At 36.9% G+C, this 24,899-nt stretch overlaps 2 protein-coding genes across 20 annotated transcripts in view; one reads left to right on the plus strand and one right to left on the minus strand.

Annotated features, from left to right (window-relative positions):
• The window catches only part of LOC145285779 (histone-binding protein RBBP4), a 46,267-nt gene extending 42,369 nt beyond the window's left edge, over positions 1–3,898 (minus strand). For all 4 annotated transcript variants that reach the window (XM_080134147.1, XM_080134146.1, XM_080134145.1 and 1 more), the window contains exon 1: positions 3,744–3,898. In XM_080134147.1, the coding sequence (XP_079990273.1) occupies positions 3,744–3,762 (19 nt within the window). In that variant the 5' untranslated portion in view covers positions 3,763–3,898. The remainder of the gene's footprint in view (positions 1–3,743) is intronic.
• A 648-nt stretch (positions 3,899–4,546) lies between these two features.
• The window catches only part of LOC145285776 (ralBP1-associated Eps domain-containing protein 1-like), a 309,459-nt gene continuing 289,106 nt past the window's right edge, over positions 4,547–24,899 (plus strand). For all 16 annotated transcript variants that reach the window (XM_080134142.1, XM_080134129.1, XM_080134137.1 and 13 more), the window contains exon 1: positions 4,547–5,090. In XM_080134142.1, the coding sequence (XP_079990268.1) occupies positions 4,941–5,090 (150 nt within the window). In that variant the 5' untranslated portion in view covers positions 4,547–4,940. The remainder of the gene's footprint in view (positions 5,091–24,899) is intronic.

Genomic DNA, 24,899 nt, shown 5'->3' on the forward strand with positions numbered 1-24,899 from the left:
CAGCAACCACTGTAAAAGACTAATAAAAAATGCAAGAGAGCTATATGCTCAGTCCGTTAAATCCAAAGTAACTGAGCAGCGGCTTGGTTCCCACCAGTTTTGGCAAAAAGCAAACAGGATCTTGAATGGACCGGAGGTCATCTCGTCAGCATCATACAAGGCCAAACTATTTGCCAAGAACTTTGCAGCTAATTCTACCCTATGCGATAAAGGCCATCAACTCCCCGTATTTCCTCCTATAACAGACAACACGCTAGGTAACATACAAATATCTGTGCGTGAGGTCGCCAAGCTAATCAAGAACCTTGATTCCAGTAAAGCAACTGGCCCTGATGGCATTCCAATTATAGTGTTGAAAAAGCTTCAACAAGAACTTGCTCCCATACTTACAAAACTGTTTATGTGTTGCCTTAAGAAGTGATTTCCAACACCCTGGAAAACCTCATCAGTATACTCTGTATTTAAGAATCCAGGAGATAAGTCGTCTCCCTCTCAGTACAGACCAATAAGTCTCCTGTGTGTCATCAGTAAGCTGCTGGAATCCATATTAGATAGAGAAGTAGTCAACCACCTCAGTAGAAATAACATTCTTATTGACATGCAATATGGTTTCCGTTTTGCTAGATTTACAGCAGATGTGCTAACGGTTATATCTCATAGGATTAGTGAACCTCTTGACAAAGGCTTCCTTTCTAGGGCAATTGCTCTTAACATATCAAAGGCCTTCGATAAGGTATGGCATAAAGGCTTACTTCACAAGATTTCCAGCTACGGTATAACTGGAAATATTTTCTCAATTATTAAATCATTTCTCTCTGATAGGCTCATAAGAGTAGTGATTGATGGGCAGAAATCAGAGGCTCACAGTATTTATGATGGAGTTCCTCAGGAGTTCACCCCAGTCCAAACTCTCTTCCTGATCTACATCAATGATCTCTCAAAACACATCCTTACATCATTCGTAGACATTTATGCTGATGACACTTCTATCTATGATAGCACATCTAAGACTGTAAATGACAAAGTTCTCTCTGATTCTCTCTCCTCTGATCTTGAGCGCGTGGTACAATGGGGGAAGGTGCCTGATTACCTTTAATGCATCTAAAACCAAGCTCCTATCTTTACATTATCAATGCTCTGATCCCCATCTGGCATCAATTGAAATGAATGGCTCTCGTCTTGGGGAGGTTTCATGTTTTGACAAGCTTCTGGGTTTGACCTTTACTCCTGATCTGAAATCGAACACGTACATCAAGTCTGTTGCCAAGCTCGCCGGGAAAATGGTGGGGTCCTTCTACAGCTCCAGAAGATATCTTACTGCTGATGCAATTCTCTATCTATATAAAAGCCAAGTACGTCCAAGGATGGAGTACTACTGCCACGTCGGAGCTGCTAAAAACAGCCTATCCTGTCTTGACAGAGCACAAAATAGACTTCGTGGGAGATGCCCTTTTCTCTTTCCTGCAACCTCTCTCCCACAGAAGAGATGTTGTGAGCCTGTCTTTGTTTTATCGTTATTTCCATGGCAAGTGCTCGCCTGAGCTCCAATCTCTGCCCCCCGCCGCCAATCTTTCATGGTAAACACCAGTCTAGCTGAAACCACTATCAATAATTTTCCACACTCTTTATCTGTGCCTAAATCAAAACCTAGATTCCATGAACAAAGCTTCTTTCTTAGAAGTGCACACTTGTGGAACTCTTCTGTTTGCCTGTTTCCCACCTGACTACAACTTTGATGTCTTCAAATCCAACATAAACGAATTCCTGATGAACCGCCCCCCTTAAGTAAGACCCTTTATCAAATCTCCAATACTAACGATTACTACAATACTATACCATTGATTACTGTACACACAATAACCCTTCTTTTTACAGGAGCTCCTGTAAAAAGAAGGGTTATTGTGTGTACAGTAATCAATGCTCCTGAGGAGCATTATGAAAAAAGCTCCTAAAGTCCATATTAATGATTTTGATATAACTCGAAGAAAAATAGATATCTCGAACTACCGATATTACCATTGAATTAAGCATTGTTTATTTAATATTTTCACAAAACAATTATAATAGCAAAAATATATATATTTTTAAATTATAGATTTCACATATTTTTATATGCAAGATTTTAATAATTTCCTTGCACGAAAGCATGTGAACTTTCAAGGTTATCATATTTTTTTTTTTTTTATATAATATTGGCCAATAAGGTAAATTTTCAGATTAGGTCCACCTCCACAATTTTCTTTTAAATGACGACTTTTGTAAGTTTTCGACTATGCTGAATACGACAATCGCATTGAAATTTTGCAGGAATAAGTACTTATCGAGATATAAAAAGTTATGCATTGTATTCTTTGACGGACATCTTTTTTACGCGCGTGCAGTGTAGTCATAGATAAGTAGATTTGTTTATGACGCGCGCACGCGCGTAAAAAAGATGGCCGCCAAAGAATACAATGCATAATACAACCTTTTATATCTCGATAACTACTTATTTCTGCACAATTTCAATGTGATTTTCGTATTCAGCATAGTCGAAAACCTTTAAAGGGTGTCATTTAAAAGAAAATTGTGGAGGTGGACCTAATCTAAAAAAAAAAAAAAAAAAAAAAAAAAAAAAAACCTTTTTTCCTTTTGGAAATTAAGTTTAGTCCTTAATCTTTCAAATACAATCAAAAAGTAGTCGGAAACCTAAAAAACAAATTATGATAAATCGGCTTTCAAAACTCGGTCCCCCTATCGTTGTCCGCCCATACCTAGTAAAACAAAACATGCCCCTTTTCAGTATTGTGAAAACTAGTTGCCGGCCCCAATTTTAAATGCGATATTAGTTTTCAGCACACCCGAAAACCCCTAGCAAACAAGTAGGTTACAAAAAATAAAAAACCCTCATCACTTTAATTTATTACATTTTTACCAAAAATATTGCATTTAAAGAAAATGGATTAAACTAAAAAATGTTTTTAATGACAATTCCGTTTTCGTTTTCTCCATTGAATTTGTGTAGACATTTTTGACTAACATTCTTCAACTATAACCGGATCAATTATAAAACGGAATCGAATTCAGCATTGTTAAAATGACTTTTTAAATAGCTTTGCACTATTGCAGCCATTAAAAGGTTTTGCAGCACGTTTACTTTTTCATCGGAGTTTAAGAGGGAAAAAAAGAAAATCGAAGAGAAAATTGAAAAAGAAGGAAAGCGATTAATGGCGGACAACACAAGAAAAAAAAAAAAAAAGGAATGGACAATCTTATCATATAATATTTCATGAGGTAAACAGACTAAAATCAAATCAACATAAACAAAAGCTAAACTAAAATCAAAATTTACTAATAATTAAAAAAAGTTTTGTTGAAAACAATTTTTTAGAATTTAAGTGGGAAAACAAGATCTAAAACGCCGACATTAAAAATTTGGAAAATAAAAACATTTTTTTTAAATATATAAAAACTTAAACAGCTTTATAAAGCTTACACTATTAACGTATAATTAATATTTACCCGCATTATAAATAAAAAATATTTAAAAACAAGAAAAAGAAAGTTAAGATGCTTCCATGTTGTTAGAATGACGAATATCATCACATTAGCGAGGAAGGAAATTGATTTTTTACGAACATAAGATCTAAAAATGACAATAAATTTTAAAGTTTGAATTAAACAAACGCTTGTCAATAATGATTGCCATCTATTTTTTTCGAAAGAAAATAATTAATTATTTAAAATTGAAACTAAATTCTTACCACCATCCTTATCAGTCATTTTGATTTCTGAGGCTGCACAAAACAAAGGACACACGACATTCAACTCGCGCCAATTTTTTTAACCCATTTGCATCATGGGTATTTATTTATTTATTTTGATATTAACAATTTTTTTAAATTACTTTTTAATTTTAATATTGTAAAGCATAATGTTTAGTTATTTAATTTAATTTATAACCGTCATAATTTATTTTAAATAAATAATCGGTTGAAAACTGAATTAGAAATGTCGAGTTATCTCACAATCTATCGTGACAAATCGATTGATCGTTTTTTTTTTTCGTTTGTTTTTCTAAAAAGAAAACTAAATACAGTTGTTTTTATATCCTGTAAAATAAAACACATGTAATGTTGATAAAATGATTTACTAGATTTATTTATAATGTTTTAGCTTTACTCATCCATGATTTTTAATGAAAAAACAAACAAACAAACAAAAACAAAACAAAACAAAAAACTATAACTTTGAAAAATAATTGTGCGAACTTTGATATTTATTTATTCAGTTTTGCGTAAAAAATTACATCAAGATGTTTTTAAAGTTTGCATGAATATCTGGATTTTATTACGCTTTCTTTTCAAATAATTCTAAAATTTAGCAGCGCTAAATTAAGAAGTTAAGCAACAATTTAAAAAAAAAAGATATACTTTATTTACATTTAAAATAAAAAAAATAATGTTATTTTTAAACCTCAATTTTCATAGATTTAGATTAAAAAAAAAAATGATAAATAAATAAATAAGCCCGGTCTTGATGCAATAAAATGCGGACCTTCTCATCCGGGTACTTTAATAACCAAGATGGCGTGGCCTGCTGCTAATTTTAATACAATGGGGCACTGTCCGCAATTTAGCTTGTTTCACATCGCAAATTAAAGGCCTAAAACAGTCGCCTAATGAGACGACATAATGTCGTATATCTATATCTCTGACTGGATATGATATTATGAAATCAACATAAAAAAAAAACTTCAGTGTATTCTAAACTCTTGTCGACTCTCTAAAGTTATTATATATATATTTTTTGTTGTTTTGATTTTCCTGGGTTGTTGAATTCTTCTTGGTGTTTTGTCGACCGCTCTGTTGTAGGTGGCAACACCCGACAAATCCCAGTCTACCACTAAAGGAATAAAAACTTCTAAAGTTGTAGCCCCGAAACACACACAAACAAAAACTATGGAAGGTGTTAAGTTGGCCGAACAGGAGCAGAACTTCTACGGGGAACTTTTTCAGAACTGTGATATCGAAGGATCTGGGAAAGTGACAGGTTCGAAAGCATCCGATCTCTTTAGATTATCCGGACTGAGTCAAGATGTCCTCTTACAGGTAGGTACCAAGAACATCATGTCGATTCGATTCTATCAATCAAACGAAATCTATCAGCTGTTGTTATTTGAGATTTTTTCATTTTAATAATCGGTTCGTATTCGATGTGTTTGTTTGCTTCACAGCTATTTTAGCCGGTACTAAAATCCCTATTTATTTATCTCTCCCCACGAGGGCAAAGTTAGATTAAAAGTTTGTTTTTAATTTGGAAGGGGAAATCCAGTTTATAGAAGACAACACTTTAAGGATGGACACAAAATATTATGGTTTCGTTGACACTCTCTCGTAAATGGCACTCAATTGACAACAATGAACTTCTCTCCGAAAGGAGGGGGGTAATGCTTAGGAAAATGTCTTACTTAGACCAAACAGATACGACACTTTCATCTTCCTATACCAAAGGAGAGATGAAATATTCATAAATATCCAAGTTTGGTTTCTTTGATTCTTATGCGGGCTTTGTAGCATATTATCATTCATGCGGGGCCTCTTATCAAATTAAAACTTTTTTCCAAAATTTTTGTTATTTAATTGATGCTTTTACAGATTTAGAATCCAACTGTTTTTACAATCCTAAATTCATCCTAACGTAAGTTTTAGGTTTAGTGCGGCAAAAGTCGGTTTGGTTCTAATCACAACCTTACCTGAGAATTCTTCCTTCAAATTCTTCGGCCAATTCAAGGACAATATGAACTGGAACAAATACATTGAGGACATTGCTAAGGCTGCTGTAAAGAAGGTAGGTTCCTTCTATCGTGCTAGAAGACTACTCACACCTGAGAGTAACCGGTACCGCTACAAGATCACCATTCACCCATGCATGGAGTATTGTTGCCACATTTGGGTGGTGCACTGGTGCAATGCATTTACTACTAGTCTCTCCCTAGGGTCCAAAAAAGTTTTCAATCTAATAGGTCCCACTTTGTCAACCAAGCTCCAACCCCCTGTTCCATCGCCGCAATACATCTCTGTGTCTGTTTTACAAATATTTTAATGGAATGTGCTCTGAACTCGTTGCATTTATGCCCCCTCGACGTACATATCCCCGATAAACCTGCTTAGCAACAAAATCTCACCCTTGTCCCTTCACTGTTGAGGTCCCTAAATGCCAGAAATCTTTCTACTCTAATAGTTCTTCCCTTGAACAGCTAGACTTTGGAATTCCCATCTTGCTACCGACTGTACTGATATGCAGAAGTTTAAATGTAACGTATATCAACATTTTGTTAATCTTTCCTATGCACGGTCCCAAATAGTCCCAAGTGGTGATATGCTTTGATAGGGGTGAACGTGAGCAATAAATAAATAAATCAAATTCTATAAAAGAGCCTGTATTTATTATTCACTTTTTCACACATACCATCATCATAGATTTTTCCTAAAGAACAACTTGTGGTGTTCGTGTTCTCAGTTGTCTGAGTGACAAGTCTTCCCAGATTTCCAGTACTCTCCACCTCTTTTGATGACATTTGCAAATTAATTTGCGTTATCACAACAGTTATTTACCATAGTTGGTAACGACCATTGGTCTTAACTGGGATTTGGGCGGCAATAAGCCTCCCCAAGGTTCCAATCCTCTTGCACTCATCCAGTGGAGGTCTGGTTAGTGCTCCTCCTCTCCTCGGTCTTTTCCATCCTCCCTTAACCTTCGAGTATTTGGTGTGGTATTAGTTGATGCCGTTACTTTTTTTTAATTTTTATTTTTTATTTTTAAGTTGTATAGGATTAACTTGCAATTATACGATTTCAATTTTCTTGATTCCATGTAGCGTTTTTTTTTTTTTTTTTTTTTTTTTTTTACCCCTTGTAGCAGTTTCCAAATGTCCCGTTAGCGCCTGTGGCTCGGCTCGCATTCAAGGGTTATTTCAGCCGTTTTCGTTATTGTTATCCGTCGTATCTTCTCAGCCATTCTTTTGATTTCAATTTCATTTTTTAGTTGTAATTCGACCAATGTCAGCCGCAACCTTCTTCGGGTACATTTTATTTATTTATTTATTTTCGATTTATTGAATCTTTGAATTCTGGAACGTTTTACGGAATTTCGAATTAAACTCTTTCTTTAATAAACGGGGGGGGGTGTTCTCTTCCATATAGAAGTGTTAATTTATGGATATTTATGCAGAATACGGACCGTCCTGAAAGAATAATATTATTAGAAACAAACTCAAAGATATCGTAAAAATTGAATTTAACTTCAAAATCCTATCTAAACAACAACAAAGTCAATATTCTGAAGGAAAAGAAAGCACCATTTATGTTTTTAGTTCGCATTCAAATGTCTGAAAGATTGACATTTAAACTGATTAACGCTGTTTCTCTATGTCCATGTGGATGAAATAAGAACAATATATCTCCGTGGTTCAGTTTGAGATTTCGAGCATTTATTACAATAATCAACAAAGCAAAAAATACATACAACAAATAAATGGGGGTTGTATTACTGTACACATAGATTCGAAAAAGTTGTCAAAAAACAAATATATAACAAATAAATGTTATCAAAGACAAGATAAGTTACTTTTCTACCAAACTGGATATATTTTTTGTGTTTTTATTCAATGTAACATGTTTATTCAGTTCGAAAAAAATGCAGTGTTTACCGATGTATTGGAAAATTCAAGATGGCGTCTGACTCTCACTTTAACATGGTAAGTTTGGGAAAAGGTGTTATAAATAATAAATTAGACAAAACACTATTAAAAACAGTGAATATATGTCAACTTATGTCATGGTAATATATATTGAGCGAATTTTGAACAGTGTTTACTGTTTTGTCTAGTTTATTATTTACAACACCTTTTCCTGGACTTACCGTGTTAAAGAGAGAGTTGGGCGCCATTTTGAATTTTCCAATACAACTGTAAAAAAACACTGCGTGTTTTTCGAGCTGAATAAACATGTTAAATTGAATAAAAACACAAAAATTATATCCAGTTTGGTAGAAAGATAACTTATCTTGCCTTTGATAACATTTATTTGTTATATATTTGTTTTTTGACAACTTTTTCGAATCTGTGTGCAGTAATACAAACCCAATAAATGTTATCAAATGAAGCTAATTTACTGTTCTATCTATCAGAATAAGTTGCGTCACCTCGTGTTTACAAAGTTTTTGCGCAATGTCATCTGCAAAATAAACGATTTTTTTTTTTAATTTTTACTTTTTTTTCAAATTGTATTTCTTGAAATAAGCAAAGGAATAAAATAAATTGTAACGGAATTTTTGGCAAATGTGTATTTCAGCGGCGTAAATTATTTGACAGATAACAATTTATGAAAATTATTTATTTTTAGATAAAACACATTTTTAGACCCTAAGGCTGAAATAAAACCTGAAAAAATTTAATGTTTATTATTTTTTTTCAACATTTTTTTATTAGACTAAATGTACAACAATCGAGGCCGCCATCTTGTTTTGAAAATTTGGCCTTTCTAATGCTTGTCATTGGCCTTTTTTACGCTCTTGCGTGGAACCATGGTCCATGCAAGAGTGTAAAAAGGTAAAATTTGGCCTTTCTAAGGCCAATCCGGCAAGCCATAGAAAGGCCAAATTTTCAAAACAAGTGGGCGGCCTTGATTGTTGTACATTTAGTCTAATAAAAAATGTTGAAAAAATAAAAATGAAATTTTTTGGGGTTTTATTTCATTCAGCCTTAGGGTCTAATAATGTATTTTATATCAAAAATAATTGTCATCAAGCATACGAAAATATAATATTCTACCAGTATTTTCTTTAATTTTCGATCTTTGAGCGATCATCGAGACTCAAAATGGCTGTAAGAAAACCGCCATTTTTTCCCTGTTCTAACTCATCAGGCTTGACATTACTTTGGTAATTAAGTAAAACCACACTTTAAAATAAGTTAAACAATCCTTATCGGGGTAGGTAGAAGAGTAACTTAGCTTACATTTGGTAACATTTGTTGTGTGTGTGTGTATATATATATTATTTATTCTTTTTATTTTCTTGACTATTCAAATAAATGCTTGAAATTTCTTCCAGGTTCCAGAACTGGGCTTAAAGATTCCAAAGTTCGAAATGATGTACCCGAGGAATGTCGGAATTGCATCGATCGAAATATTACGAATAGAAAATTTACTCGTAATAATTAGACTATGACAACAGCATATTGTTTTTATTCTTTTGACTGTCGAGTATATATTCGACTCAGTTAATCAACTGAGAACCACATCACTCTATATAATGTGAGAATTAATTTCTTTACACACTTTAGAACTCGGCAGAGTGCTGAAAAAGGACAATGGAATGAAGCAAGCCTTACATGAGAAGAAATTCAGTCTTCTAAGGGGGGGGGTTGCAAAAAATATGCCCATTTCTTGCGTCTGTGAGAGTCTGGTAGTTTTCTTGAGGTGTAGAATTACTTCCCTTCGAGGAAGCTGGTAAAAGTGAACAGACACGATTTATTTATGGTATCTGGATGAATGAAACTCCAATAAACGGTGTTGAATTGTCAGTTCTAGGAAAGACGGTGTTCGTCTAAAAATTCCTATCATAATAGGAATAAATACTTGGTAAAGGGATAAAAAAAGGGAATGGTTGACCTCGAGGGCTACCCTTGGGGGAGGTACTTTTTGACGTCTACACCCTAGCAGGAATTTTGTTAAAGAGAACGAAAATGTCTGAGTTTTAAAACTGCACGTGCAGGAAGTTTTCTAGCGGTCCAATCAAAGGCCTGAAAAAGAAACCATGGCATTCAGCGCCTTAACCAATCAGGCTCGCTTTTCCATGTACAATTTCCAACACACTGCCAAGGGAAGAAAGAAAAAGGAATAGGTATCTATTACTTTTTTCTAATACTAATTACAATTAATCTATGTCACTTAATGAACATTTGAAATAATCAGTTGCAAGGAACTAACAAACCGTTATTGTTTAGCATCTTTAGTTAAGGGAATTATGAGTTAGTTTTATAATCAATTTACCTTTTATGGGTTGCCAATATTAGTAATTTTAAGAATTATATTTTAACGTAAGTCTAATGGCAACAACTGGGGTTAAATTTTTTAGTTTTCCGAACAATTCGGACAACTCCATTCCCCCAACTTTTTCGGAGAACAATTAAAGACTAGGCAGATTTTAGTTGTAACTCCAAGACCCTCTTGAAAAACGGGTCTGTGAGGAATCCAACAATATTTGGCATACTCACCAGGAGTAACAGAGAAAGGTTTGACGGTGCCCAATTTTTCATAGTCATCAAACACTTGTAGATATTTATCATACAATCCTTGCTTCTCCAAGGAGACTACCACTCTCTGCATAATTCTCAGAGAAGGTACATAATTAGAATCTACCTGAGCCAACTTATTGTAGTCCCACGGTAGATCAACATAATAATTTCTATCTTTAAGCACAACGGTTTTCTTAAAATCCTCTATCTTTGCTTCATCATATGAAGAAATTTTAGCCTTCTCATTGATACCTACGTAATCCAAGGAAAGAAATTGCTCTATACCGTGTTCAACGGAAGACTCTTCAAAAAAGGGGCCCAAGGAGTCTGAATACGACGTGATAGGATTCAACCCACTATCCACCAAATATGTGGAACAAGCGGGTAACGAATTGCAAACTTGTTCAAAGGGAGGCAACTCATTGTGAGTTTTAATTATTTCGGGCTTCAAAAAATTAAACCCATCTTCAAAAGGAATAATTCTATTGGACATCTTCCACGCAGTGCCACTAATACATTCAACCATACTGAAATTTTGGTATGTGTTGAATTAAATCTAGTCCAACAAGGCCATGTAGCTCCTTGCCATTTAGATCCCTGTATCCATGGCAGAGACGAAAGTCAGCTTCCGTAATGTTGGACGTGATTTCGTCGAACCTGTCTACTTGAAATCTCAAGTTAAGGCTGTCCGAGAATAGGGCAGCAAAAGGAAAAGGTTTCTGATTACCTAATTTGATGGAGACATTGAGTTCCTGGAGATTCATAGGTCTTGTACCAATAATCGTATTCACAGGCATGGTAACTGGCCTAGGTACTAATTCTTCCCTAGCTCTCAGTTCCTGCAGAATAGCTTGAGAAAAGGATTTTTGGCTCCCAGTGTCCAAAATACAATAAAAACCAACTGGGGTGCCCTTAGCCTTCAAGGACACTTTGATTACTGGGAATAGTTTTTGCCTTCAGTAAGGGAAGTCTTTCTGACAAAGGATTTTGAAGTTTGGGGGCACATTGTTGAAAAGTGAGTTTTCAATCCACAAGTACTACAGGGGTAAGGAAATCCCTTCTTCCCTTTGCATTCTTGTTCCAAATGACCCCCCCCCCCGACATCTAATACATAATTGCAGCTCTTTAGCTCGTGAAACCCTTGAATCATAAGAAGTATACTTGGTGCAGTCCCTTATGGCGTGGTCTGCTAGTTTACATAATTTGCAAAACTTGTGCTGGTAACCAGCATTATCATTAAGCTTTGGAGCATTTGAACCCCTTTTGAGTTTGACCGTTCTATCAGTAGAACTGGCTGCCATATCGGATTTGACTTCAAGTGAAGAAAAAGGTGGCGGATTGGGCGCAAAATATTCACGTTTTTTAGTGTTCAATGGCGCTGCCTGTAAAAAATCTACAATATCAAAAAAATTAGCCATAATAGATAAAAACGTAGGAAAATGTTCCTTCGTTCTGGATATTAGTTCCCTTCTAACGCCGACAGGGAACTTATGGAACAATATATGGGCGATAATAATACCCAAAATGGAACTCTCTGTAAAGAAGTCAGTTCCAAAGGACTTATCTAGCTCGGACAAATCCATTTTAACCTGTTCTACATAGTTCTTGAGTGCTTCTAAATTCGAGATGTGCACCGTTGGAGGCATTATCTCCTCCAATATACGATCTTTGATGAGGGACGGATTCAGGTATTTCTCCCGCAAACAATTCAAGGCTATGATGTAACTGTCGGAGGTGACATCCAAGCTGAAGATCAAGTCATAAGCTTTCCCCTTTAATTTGGACTTGAGTAGAAATAACTTGTTCGCTTCTCCCACATTGGAGGTACAGAAATCAATTCTCCGTAGAAAGGTTCTAAATTCAAACTTATTGTCTGAAGGTGAGCCACTGAAACTGGGGCATTATAAGCCCATCCGTAAAGGCAGAGGGGCGGAGGTTTTCTTAACTACATGATTGGCCTTCAACAGAAGCAGCTCTTCTCTTATTTTGGGTGAAAACTGCTCTGCCTCAAGACATATCTCCCTTCTCTCCTCGTGAGGGGACTTTAACACCAGCTGGTTGATAATTTTGTCAAGTTCCGAAATCCATCTTTCCACGGCTGAAACTTCAATTTCAATTGAGCCCGCTAACTAAAATATCTTTTCTTTTTTTTTTTTTTTTTTTTTTTTTTTTTTTTTAAATCGTTGACATGAGAGAGATAAGAACGAGAATGGAGGGAGGGGGGATTCTAATCCCTTGAATCAAACAATCTTAATTTTAGACAAGAATGCAAATTTAATAACCGAAAGAACCCCCCCCCCCTTTTTTTTTTTAATAAATTAATACCAGGTCTGCAGCAAAACCCAGGCTCGCAGAAAATGTTTACATTAAAAAAAATAGCGTCCTGGTCACTGCATGGAATTACCCTCACATCGACCTGTGGCCCTACGAAATTCTCCATCAAACTCTTGGATAAACAAAAAACACTTCAGGATAATTTATAGTTATAAAAATCAGAATTAACGCAAAGAAATGCTTTTCTAATACAAACTAGTCAATAACGTTTTATCCTTCACACACAAAAAAACAAAAACTGACCTAGTTAAGTTTTGGAGGTCGTTAAATAAGTTCCTTTTTTTTTCTTTTTCTTTTTTTTTTTAAATACATTTGTTCTCTTTTATAGAAAGGGGTTAATTCATTCAAAAAACATTTGGCTAGTGTTAAGCGTTACCCAATTTATAAAGAGTTTCGGTAAGGGGGAGCTAAACAAGAGGTTATGCAGAGCTTCAGACATGCATCACAAGTAGACCATCAGCTGACCTTTTTCCAATTAGGATTGTGGCCTCAGGAAAGCCCACCGGGGATGAGTGCAGGGTCCCTTTCCATGCGCGTCATGGCACTACAAACAACCCGATATTATGCAACTGTTGATGGAGCAGCCGCTCTAAGCGCTACCAAAGAGTTAGGGCTCCTATACTACCAGTCGGGAACAGCAGCCAGGAACTGTCAATCCGGTACCCTCAACCCATTAGAAGAAGGTCAACCCAATCTAATCGCTCAGGCATATCTTATACTCAAGCACTCCCAAATGTTCAGTTTTAGGGGTGGGGCGTGCTGGGAATGGGGAAGAACGGCGTTCGTTGCCCTAGCCAGGAAACAAGATCTACCGCTGGGTGTTTCTGTCGAATCACCGAGATAGTGTCTCTGCGCTTGACTAATAGGCAAAGAAGGAGTATGGAAGCTGGGCGATAGACAGAGCCTATCTACTCCTTAAAGACAGAGCCTATCTACTCCTTGCACCTGTGAACGGACACCTTGCTGCCCAAATCCCTACATAGTACCCCAGTAGTTGTTGCCCCTGATAGTAGCCCCCTACACCAAAGTGGCAATTTGCCTTGTTTGGGGTGAAAATGTAATAAAAAAAAAAAATAAAAAAATAAAAAATAAAAAAAAAGATAACTTCAGCGACAACTCAATTTTAAAACGACCCTGGAAAATATTAATGAGTACGCACTAAGTAAATACCAGCTAAATTATGAATGAAATATTAATATTTTTAGGTCCTTTTAGCAAAAATAAAATGAAGGACATAAACTATTTAGCATATATTTTTAGCAAAGAAAACAAAAAAAGAAACTATCGGCATAAATTTTTCACAAAATAAAGTATGTGAGAATTAATTTCCTCACACGCTTTCGAACGCGGCAGAGTGCTAAAAAAGGACAATGGAATAAAGCAAGCCTTATCTGAGGAGAAGAAATTCACTCTTCTAAGGGGGGTTGCAAAAAATATGCCCATTTCTCGCATCCCTGAGAGTCTGGTAGTTTTCTTGAGGTGTAGAATTACTTCCCTTCGAGGAAGCTGGTAAAAGTGAGCAGACACCATTTATTTATGGTATCTGGATGAATAAAACTCCAATAAACGGAGTTGAATTGTCAGTTCTTGATTCCTCCACTAACCAAAAATCACAAGGTTGTTTGCTCAGCAACCGAGAAGGTTAACGTGCTTGCCAATCGGTTTGTCTCAAACTCCACACTGGACCCTTCCAACCACCCCCTACCTGAATTTCTATGCGGACAGACGCAACCCGAGACAATCTGAAAATCACCCCTGCTTAGGTGCATGCTATCATAAAAAACCTGACTGACCAACAATATGGATTTAGAAAAGCCCGTTCCACAGCAGACATCCTAACTGTAATCTCTGAACGTATATACCATTCACTGGACAAAGCGGGGGAGGGCAGAGCAGTAGCTCTAGATATATCTAAGGCTTTTGACAGGGCATGGCATGAGGGTCTCCTCATGAAAATTAGATTATATGGTATCACTGGTAGAATACTTAACATAATTAAATCCTTCTTAGATAAGAGAAAAATCCAGGTTGTCCTCGACGGTCGTACATCAAAACAATATGATATAAATGCGGGAGTTCCCCAGGGGTCTATCCTCGGACCTCTACTGTTCCTGATATTCATAAATGACCTCCCCGACAAAATTGCCTGTGAGATGGGTATATATGCTGATGACACCACACTATATAACAGGCACGACAGTAAAACAAATGAGCACATATCTAAAGAAATGGCAGAAACACTAGAGGATGACCTCTAATCTGTAGTGGAATGGGGATAAAAATGGATGGTCATGTTCAATGCCGCCAAGACTAAACTAGTTTCATTCAATAATTACAAGAAACCTTCTCTACCACCTATAGCAATGGCCAACGAGTCTTTATCTGAGAGCACATCTTTCAAACTCCTTGGCCTAACGCTCACAGGAAACATGAGTTGGAACAATTACATTGAAGGCATCACCAGGGCCGCTGCAAGGAAGATGGGCTCTCTCTACCATGCTAGAAAACTACTAACACCCGAAAGTATCCTGTACCTCTATAAGGCAACCATTCGCCCATGTATGGAGTATTGCTGTCATATTTGGGCTGGTGCATCTGCTACTTGTCTCTCGCTCCTTGACAAGGTTCAAAAGAGAGTCGAAAATCTGATAGGCCCTAAACTGGCATCTAAGCTTCAGCCTCTGTCCCATCGATGAAACGTTGCATCCCTCTGCCTGTTCTACAAGTATTTTAATGGATAATGCTCTGACGAACTGCAAGAACTTGTGCCCCCACCATGTGAACACCCTCGACAAACCCGACAGGCTGCAAAATCCCACCCCCACACTGTAGAGATCCCTAAATGTAAAAGATCTTTCTACTCCAGTAGTTTCTTCCCCAGAACCGCTAGACTTTGGAATTCCATTCCAGGTCCCTGCTTCTCCAACTGTACTGACATGCAGAAGTTCAAGTGCAACGTGAACCAACATCTTGCTGCCCAAATCCTTACATAGTACCCCAGTAGTTGTTGCCCCTGATAGCCCCCTAGCCAAAGTGGCAATGTGCCTTGTTTGGGGTTAAAATGTAATAAAAAAAAAAAAAAAAAAGACGGTGTTCGTCTAAAAATTCCTATCATAATAGGAATAAATACTTGGTAAAGGGATAAAAAAAGAGGAATGGTGTTCTGAGCATGGTTGACCTTGAGGGCTACCCTTGGGGGAGGTACTTTTTGACGTCCACACCCTAGCAGGAATTTTGTTAAAGAGAACGAAAATGTCTGAGTTTTAAAACTGCGCGCGCAGGAAGTTTTCTAGCGGTCAAATCAAAGGCCTGAAAAAGAAACCATGGCATTCAGCGCCTCAGCCAATCAGGCTTGCCTTTCCATGTACAATTTTCAACAATAAAAGCATACAAGATATCAACGTATACACACTTGAGTCAAAAGAATGAAAAGAATATGCTGTTTTCCTAGCGCTTGTAATAATCAATCTTTATCTAAAAACTCTTGAAACCTAAATTCAATCTTTATTTTATGGAATGGTAACAACTGTGAATGTTAATTTAGTTGAGCAAAACTATGTATAAACAATTGTCACTTGTCATCACATTTTCTTTTGTTTTTTTTTTATTCTAAATCTAATTAATTTCTATGACTGGAAAGTTTTAATTTTCACAGATGATAGTTTGAAACTTTTCTTAAGATTGTCTTTGCACAATTTTGCACAGCACAGATTTTCTCCTACAAATAATGAAACTGAATGTTGTGTAGAATTTATGTCACAGTGTTATTTATTGGGTGAGTTTCTATCAATATTTTGTTCAATTTTTGAGCGATTATCAAGACTCTCTAGATGACCGTCTCATGTCAGTTATTTTGTTCTCATTCTAACTTAAACACTCAATGCTATTTGTGTTTCAATGTAAATAAATGCTTTGAAATAAGTTAAACCACAAATCTTATCCAAGTAGGTAGAAGTGTAACTTATTTTGCCTTTGGTGACATTTATTTGTTATATGGTTGTTTGACCAGTTTTTCATTTTGTTTATGCTGTTAAATGCACAAATTTATTTAATTTTATCTTCAAGTAAAATTCTTTTTGAGTTTTAGTTGTAAAATAAAAAACTTACAGTTAGTTGAGTTGACTTTTTTAATTAATGGATTGCCACTTATCACAGTAAAAAATCCATTCAGGAGAAGAATTACTGAGATAGAATAATTAGCCTTTTTACTGCTGATTCTAAAAGATAACAGTATTGTGATCTACATGGAAGCAGTCCTCAGATACTGGAAATATTTGCAAAGAAGCCGTTTGTGGAACATGGAAGAAATTTTGTTTTTATTCATTGTGGTAGAAAAACGAGCTCTTGCTGTGGATGTCTTATAAGGAGGAACCAGAGATTGTAGCTAAGTCAAGCATCTTCCATTGAAATACTGATATAGAAGAGACTAGCAATGTCTCTTCTGTGCATCACCCACTTTTATGTAAAAAATTTCATTTTACAGTACTTAAAATTTTTAATTTAAATATATTTCATTGATAATAGAAACTTTGATAACTTTTGTAGATTTTTGTTTTTCTATTGCTCTATGCTTGCCAATATAAAGCATTGTTGTCAATTACCTTCTGGTTTTGCTTTCTCTTTCAAATGTTCTCTGACATCTACAATAACAATATTGTAAAAGGTCGCAAGTCTTGCTAGAATGTATTGAAATGAAAAAATAAACAAAACTAAAAAACAAGCGCATAATAAACCATCGGTAGATTGATATTTGGTTTTGATGTTTAGGTTTTTATTTATGTACCATGAATCTATTTTAGTATGATATCTTTTTTTTTTTAATTGTTTTTATTACATTTTCACCTCAAACAAGGCACATTACCACTTTGTTGTAGGGGGCTACTATCAGGAACATGGGCATCAGGGATACTGTGTAGGGAGTTGGCGAGCAAGATGTTGGTTCACGTTGCACTTGAACTTCTGCATGTCAGTACAGTTGGGGAAGCAGGGACCCAGAAGGGAATTCCAAAGTCTAGCGGTTCCGGGTAAGAAACTACTGGAGTAGAAGGCTCTCTTACATCTAAGGATCTCTACTGTGAAGGGGTGGGATTTAGCTGCTTGTCAGGTTTGTCGGGGGGCACAAGTGCTTGCAGTTCGTCAGAGCATTCACCGTTAAAATACTTGTAGAACAGGCAGAGAGATGCAACATTTCGTCGATGTGACAGAGGCTGAAGTCTAAATGACAGTTCAGGACCTATCAGATTGGCAACTCTCTTTTGAACCTTGTCTAGGAGCGAGAGACTAGTAGCAGATGCATCAGCCCAAATATGATAACAATACTCCATACATTTTTTACATGCGGATCGCCACTTATCAAGGCCCGGAAGCCACTCCGGGATAAGGGTTATTTTGTGTACAATAATCCATGGGATAATATCGTAGTAATAGTTGGTGTTGGAGATTTGATAAAGTGTCTTGCTTAAGGGGACGATTAATCAGGAATTTGTTTATGTTGGACTTGAAGACATCCAAGTTGAAGTCAGAAGGGAAACGGGCAAACAGAAGAGAATTCTACAGGCATGCACTTCTCAGAAAAAAGCTATGTTCATTGAATCTACATTTTCATTTAGGCACAGATAAAGAATGGGAGGAAATTACTGACAGTGGTTTTAGCTAGACGGGTGTTTATCATGAAGGATTGGCGAGGAGGGGGCAGAGATTGGAGCTCGGACGAGCACTTGCCATGGAAATAATGATAAAACAAAGATAGGCTCGCAACGTCTCTTCTGTGGGAAAGAGATTGCAGGGAAGAGAAGAGAGCATCCCCCACTAAGCCACAAAGTCTATTTTGTACTTTGTTAAGGCAGGATAGGCTGTTTTTTGAAGCTCCAGCCCAGATGTGGCAGCAGTACTCCATCTTTGGATGTACTTGGCTTTTATAGAGATAGAGAATTACATCAGTAAGGAGATATCTTCTGGAGCGGTAGAAGGATCTCACCATTTTCCCAGCGGCCCGGGCAACAGACTTGATATACGTGTTCCATTTAAGATCAGGAGTAAAGGTCAAACCCAGGAGCTTGTCAAAACATGAAGCCTCCCCAAGACGAGAGCCATCCATTTCAATTGATGCTAGATGCGGAGAGAGAGCGTTGATGATGTAAAGTTAGGAGCTTGGTTTTAGATGTATTAAAAGTAAGCAGCCATCTTTTCCCCACTGAACCACGCGCTCAAGATCAGAGGAGAGGGAATCAGAGAGAGCTTTATCATTTATGGCCTTTGATGTGTTGCCATAGATGGTCATGTCATCAGCATAGATGTCAACGAATGATTTAAGTATGTGTTTTTGGAGATCATTGATGTAGATCAGGAAGAGAGTTGGGCCCAGGATGGACCCCTGAGGGACTCTAGCATTAATACTGTGAGCCTCTGATTGCTGCCAATCAACCACTACTCTTATGAACCTATCAGAGAGAAATGATTTAATTACTGAGAAAACATTTCCAATTATACCGTAGCTGGAAATCTTGTGAAGTAGGCCCTTATGCCAAACCTTATTGAAGGCCTTTGATATGTCAAGAGCAATTGCCCTAGAAAGGGAGCCTTTGTCAAGAGATTCACTAATCCTATGAGATATAACTGTTAGCACATCTGCTGTAGATCTAGCAGAACGGAAACCATATTGCATGTCACTAAGGAGGTTATATCTGCTGAGGTGGTTGGCTACTTCTTTATTTAATATGGATTCCAGTAACTTACTCATGACACATAAGAGACCTATTGGTCTACTGAGAGGGAGATGACTTATCACCTGAGTTCTTAAATACAGAGCATACTGACGAGGTTTTTCAGGGTGTTGGAAAGCACTTCTCCTTAAGGCAACGCTTAAACAGTTTTGTAAGTATGGGGGCAAGTTCTAGTCGAAGTTTTTTCAACACAATAATTGGAATGCCCTCTGGGCCAGTTGCTTTACTGGAATCAAGGTTCTTGATTAGTTTGGCGACCTCGTGCACAGATATTTGTATGTTGGATAGTGTGTTGTCTGTTGTAGGAGGAAATAGGGGGAGTTGATGACCTTCGTCGCATAGGATAGAATTAGCTGCAAAGTTCTTGGCAAATAGCTTGGCCTTGTCTGATGCTGATGAGATGACCTCAGGTCCATTGATGATGGTTGGGATAGAACGCACGCATCTGTTCAGGATCCTATTTGCTATTTGCCAAAACTGGTGGGAATCAAGCCGCTGCTCAGCTACTTTGGATTTAACGGATTGAGCATATAGCTCTCTTGCATTTTTTATTACTCTTTTACAGTGGTTGCTGGCAATCCTGAAGGCAGCTTTAGTCTCAGTACATTTATTACGTTGGTAGCTATGGAAAAAGTGATTTCTGACTGTTAGGTTTTTGTTGGAATTTTTTGGATGGATGGTATGAATCGGTCTATGCCTACAATTAACCATTCGGTCAGATCTGATACTATAGAGGACACATTCTTTTTAAACATGGAATGCAGAGGTAGATCAGATATGAATGTACGAAAGCTATCCCAGTCAGCCAGGTGGAGAGATACATCTGAAGACTTAATGTATTTCATTTTTATCTTAACTGATACAACTGTGTGATAGGAGGATCCTAGGGGAGATAGAACGGAACATGAACATAGCTCAGAGGAAGTTGTGAGAAAAAGGTCTAGAAGGCTTGCATACTGACCAGTAGTATCGGGCACACGGGTGTGTTTGTGAACAATCTGAGTGAGGTCATAGGCAATGGCAAAATCATGACAGAACCTCCCCTCATCATCTGTCTTATTTGAGTGGGTCAGCCATTCCACATTATGTACATTGAAGTCACTGCAAATGTGAATGGTAGCTGAAGGATGAGCAGACAGGATGAGGTCAATTTTCTCAGATATACTCTTAACGACAGTAACCCCGCTGTTGTGGGGGCGATAGAGGGCAAATATGAATGTGGTGCTGTAAGCAAGTGCAACCTGGAAGCACATATAAGGTAAATTAGAGTCTTCTCTGGAGATATCTCTACCACATTGGAAGCCATCTTTGATATAGGCACATATTCTATATCCATTATCCATGGCGATCTTGGGGGTCAGATTTAGATGTTAAGTTAGAGTATCCTTTTATTATGAACTCGTCTAGGGAAGTGGTCGGCCCTATGCCAGTTTCATTTAGAAAGAGTAAGTCCGGTTTCGTCTCCTGTAATTGGATTTCAACCTCTGGAAGGTTGGAACGTAGACTCCTGAAGTTGGAGAAGGAGACATGGTAGTAGGGTCTACGTTGGTGGATGGGGTTGTAGGTTTATTCGTGTTTTTTTTTTTGTTTTTTTTAGATATTTCATGTTGAGTTTTTGGGGTTTGTGGAAAAGGTCAACAGACTTGGTTAGAGTAGGACAGAGAGGGAAAGTAAGAGAAAGAAAGAGAGGAAAAATGCTTGTTTTTTTTTTTTTTTTAGCACATGATAAGGTAAAGCTGTAACAATTACCCACTAGTATGGCATCGAGAGGTTCCACCAGAAACTACTGCATGGTCCAGAATCCATTCATCAAATGGCAATACAGCAGCCCAAGTACTTTACACCTGCTCATAGGACAGCCTCCTTAGTGGTTAACCAAGCTTCAGGTCCCTGACTATCAGGCGGGTAATGTCAGCCCAGATGAAATGTTTACCTCCAGCATCCTTACTAGTGACGTGACCACATGGATAGACATAGAAACAGAAAAATTTCTGACATCTCAGGCTACTGTTCGCTACATGGGCGAATGGTGGCCTTATAGAGGTATAGGATACTTTCAGGCGTTAGTATCTTTCTAGCACGGTAGAGAGAACCTACTTTCTTTGCTGTGATCCTGGCGATACTCTCAATGTAATTGTTCCAACTCATGTTTCCTGTGAGCGTTAGGCCAAGGAGTTTAAAAGATGTACTTTCAGATAAAGAGTCATTGGCCATTGCTATTGGAGAAGGTTTCTTGTAATTATTGAAGGAAACGAGTTTAGTCTTGGCAGCATTGAATGTGACCATCCATTTTTGTCCCCAGTCCACTACAGATCGGAGGTCATCCTGTAGTGTTTCTGCCATTTCTTTAGATATGTGTTCATTTGTTTTCCTGTCGTGTCTGTTATAGAGCCTGGTGTCGTCAGCATATATACCCATCTCACAGGCAATTTTCTCAGGGAGGTCATTTATGAATATTAGGAATAACAGCGGTCCAAGGATAGACCCCCGAGGCACTCCCACATTTATATCATATTGTTTCGATGTACGACTGTCAAGGACAACCTGGATTTTTCTCTTGTCTAAGAAGGATTTAAATATGTTATGTATTCTTCTAGTGATACCATATGATCTGATTTTCCTGATAAGACCTTCATGCCATACCCTGTCAAAAGCCTTAGATATATCTAGAGCTACCGCTCTACCCTCCCCCGCTTTGTCCAGTGACTGGTATATAGGTTCTGAGATTACAGTTAGGATGTCTGCTGTGGAATGGGCTTGCCTAAATCCATATTGTTGGTCAGTCAGAAGTTTAGCATCTGTAAGGTGGTGGACTAGAGCTTGGTTAATTAAGGTCTCAAATATTTTGGCGAAAAGTGGGAGGAGGCTAATGGGGCGATAATTTACTGGGTCAGTTCTTTCACCAGAATTCTTGAAAACTGGTACTACAGAAGCAGTTTTCCAGCAGCCGGAAAGCAAGATTTATTAAGGCATTTGTTGTAAAGTTTGGAGAGAATTGAAGCTATTTCGGCTGAGCACTTTTTTAATATCACAGCCAGGATGAGATCAGGTCCACATGCTTTTGCAGTGTCAAGGTTTCTTATGATAGCATGCACCTGAGAAGGGGTGATTTTCAGATCGTCTAGTGTGGCGTCTGTCCGCAAAGGGAAGTCAGGGAGGGGGTGGTTAGCAGGGTCTAGTGTGGAGTTTGAGGCAAACTGACTGACAAGCATGTTAGCCTTCTCAGTTGCAGAGCAAACAACCTTGTGATTGTTGGATAGTGGAGGAATTGTTGATTGCCCATTATTTACTACACTGTTGTAGATTTTCCAGAAGTCTCCGGTTCCTAATTTCTGTGCTTCAATGTGTGTTTTGGTGGTTTCAGTAAATTCTCTCTTAGCTATTCTTTCTATTCTTTCGCTATTTCTTTCTAAACTTTGTTATATGATTTAAGCCTCATATTGCAACCAACACTGTACAAGAGCAAGGAAAACAATTCTAATTGATTTTGAAACAATGTGTGATTATTGAGCCTTAGCTCTAATGTTCAAAGAAGAGATTATGTGACACTTGAGCCAATTATTCAATGAGAAGTCGCTAAAGGTTCAGTAATCTATTTCAGTGAATGAAGAGTTTACATTAATTTAAACCAACTGAATTTTCATTTTCTTCGTAAAATCATCAGCAAAATTTTGTCAATTCCCACACGATAGCACATGCACAAAAATTATGGCTTGTTTCAAAGATTTGTATATTGAAAAAAATTAATTGTATGATTTATATAAATTCCTTCTAATAATGTCATTATTCTTTTATATATTAACTTATGCCCAGTGTTTCGTACGAACCACATTGATATAGCCTTCTAACACAACTCCTTAGGCGTATAATGTAAATATTTTTTCCTTATATATATCAAGCCAAATTAGCATCTTTTTTTTTTTTCTTCCATTTAAAAGAAACTTTGTCAGAGTGAAACATGATATTTCTGACATCTTTTTTACAAGAAACAATCCAATATTTAAGATACACATTGACCCATACTCTTAATTTTGCATTTTCTGTAATCATTTACTGATCTTTACCATTTCATGGTGGGCTTACCAATCAAATTTTCTAGTTCAATGAATTACTATATCCTTATGTTCAACCATCTTCCTAATCCTACCACTCTCCTATTTTTTTTTTTTATCATAATTTGTTCTTGTCTCAGAAATACCATCTTTGCTTCATTTAGAACAAATTTTTGTGACTATCATCATTAGGGTTTTTGATCATTCCTGTGGGAAGAAAACCTCTCTATTTTCCTTACTCCTTGTTTTGTCCCTGGCAGGGCATAGCCATGTAGAATCCAGCTGTCAAGTTCATTTCTCCACGTGGTTTTTGGCTTTTCTCTGTCTTTTCCATTGCACTGAGATCTATTCTGTCTTTGTAGATGTTCACCTATTGTTTGTGTATCTCAAAAGATGACTTAGCCATTTGTGTAGTGATGATATTGTTTATTCCAGTTTGCTGTCTGATCCAAGTGTTTCTTTTTCTTTTACATAGACTTATACTGAGCATAGTATGTTCCATTTTCTATTGTGTTATTGTTAGCGTTTATTTTGCTGCATTAGGTGCTCATGTTTCACTATCATATGACAGGTATGATGTATTCATTGAAAACTTTGTTTAATGTTCAGAGTAGACTTTCTACTCTTCATAATGTTGTCTGTTAGAAAAGGCTGTCCATCCAAGCACAATTCGCCATTTGATTTCAGGCATGATATTAGCATCGCCTCTCACCATCTTCCCTTGGTAGATGTAATTGTCAACTTTCTAGACATTTTCACCATTCACTATGACAGGTGTTTTGTGACATTTGTTGAATATGACCTTGGTTTTTCCAGTGTGCATTTAAGACCACCTTTATATCTAATCATTGTAAATGTCATTAAAAATCCCCTCTAGTTGTTGGATTGTGGCTTGTGACTGTGATATTGTTGGCAAATTCTAGATGAGTAAGATATTCTATTTATATTGATACCTTAGTAAACTGTTTTACTGTGTTTATTAGCGTTCTGTTGGAGTTGACTTACAACTTGAATGTGGTCCATTGTGAAAAATTCCGATGAAAAACCAACTTGTTCTCTGGGTAGGTTTATGTCAAGTGTTTTGCTTCTTCTTGAAGAGAATTTGAGAGAATACAAAAAATAGGTTTATGGGAGTGTACTTTTAAATATCCTTCTCTTTTCTTGTGGAGGGGAGGAACTAATCCATTCTTTTAGTAGCAAAACATTTTTATTTTATTGTCTAAGCTGGTGAAAATCTTTGCAATGGGTTCACGCTCATCTTGGAGAATGTCTGCTGTAATATAATTCCATCTTTTGGAGATTAATCTCTTTTTAGTCGTTTAATCGTAAACTATATCCCAGATGCTCGTATGGGAAGGACTAGTGTAGCTGCCCTCTTTTTTTTTTCTTGTTTCCTGGTGTTGTAGAGCTTGGTATAGTAAAGCTCTTCATATCTTCTGATTAACTGGTTTGTCAGTTGTGAGGATGGCATTTTTGTAGTACTTATAATAAATGAACATCAAGAGTATTTCA

Source organism: Euprymna scolopes, chromosome 10 (genome assembly GCF_053919585.1).
Source record: "Euprymna scolopes isolate OS-2025 chromosome 10, ASM5391958v1, whole genome shotgun sequence".
NCBI lineage: Eukaryota > Metazoa > Mollusca > Cephalopoda > Sepiida > Sepiolidae > Euprymna > Euprymna scolopes.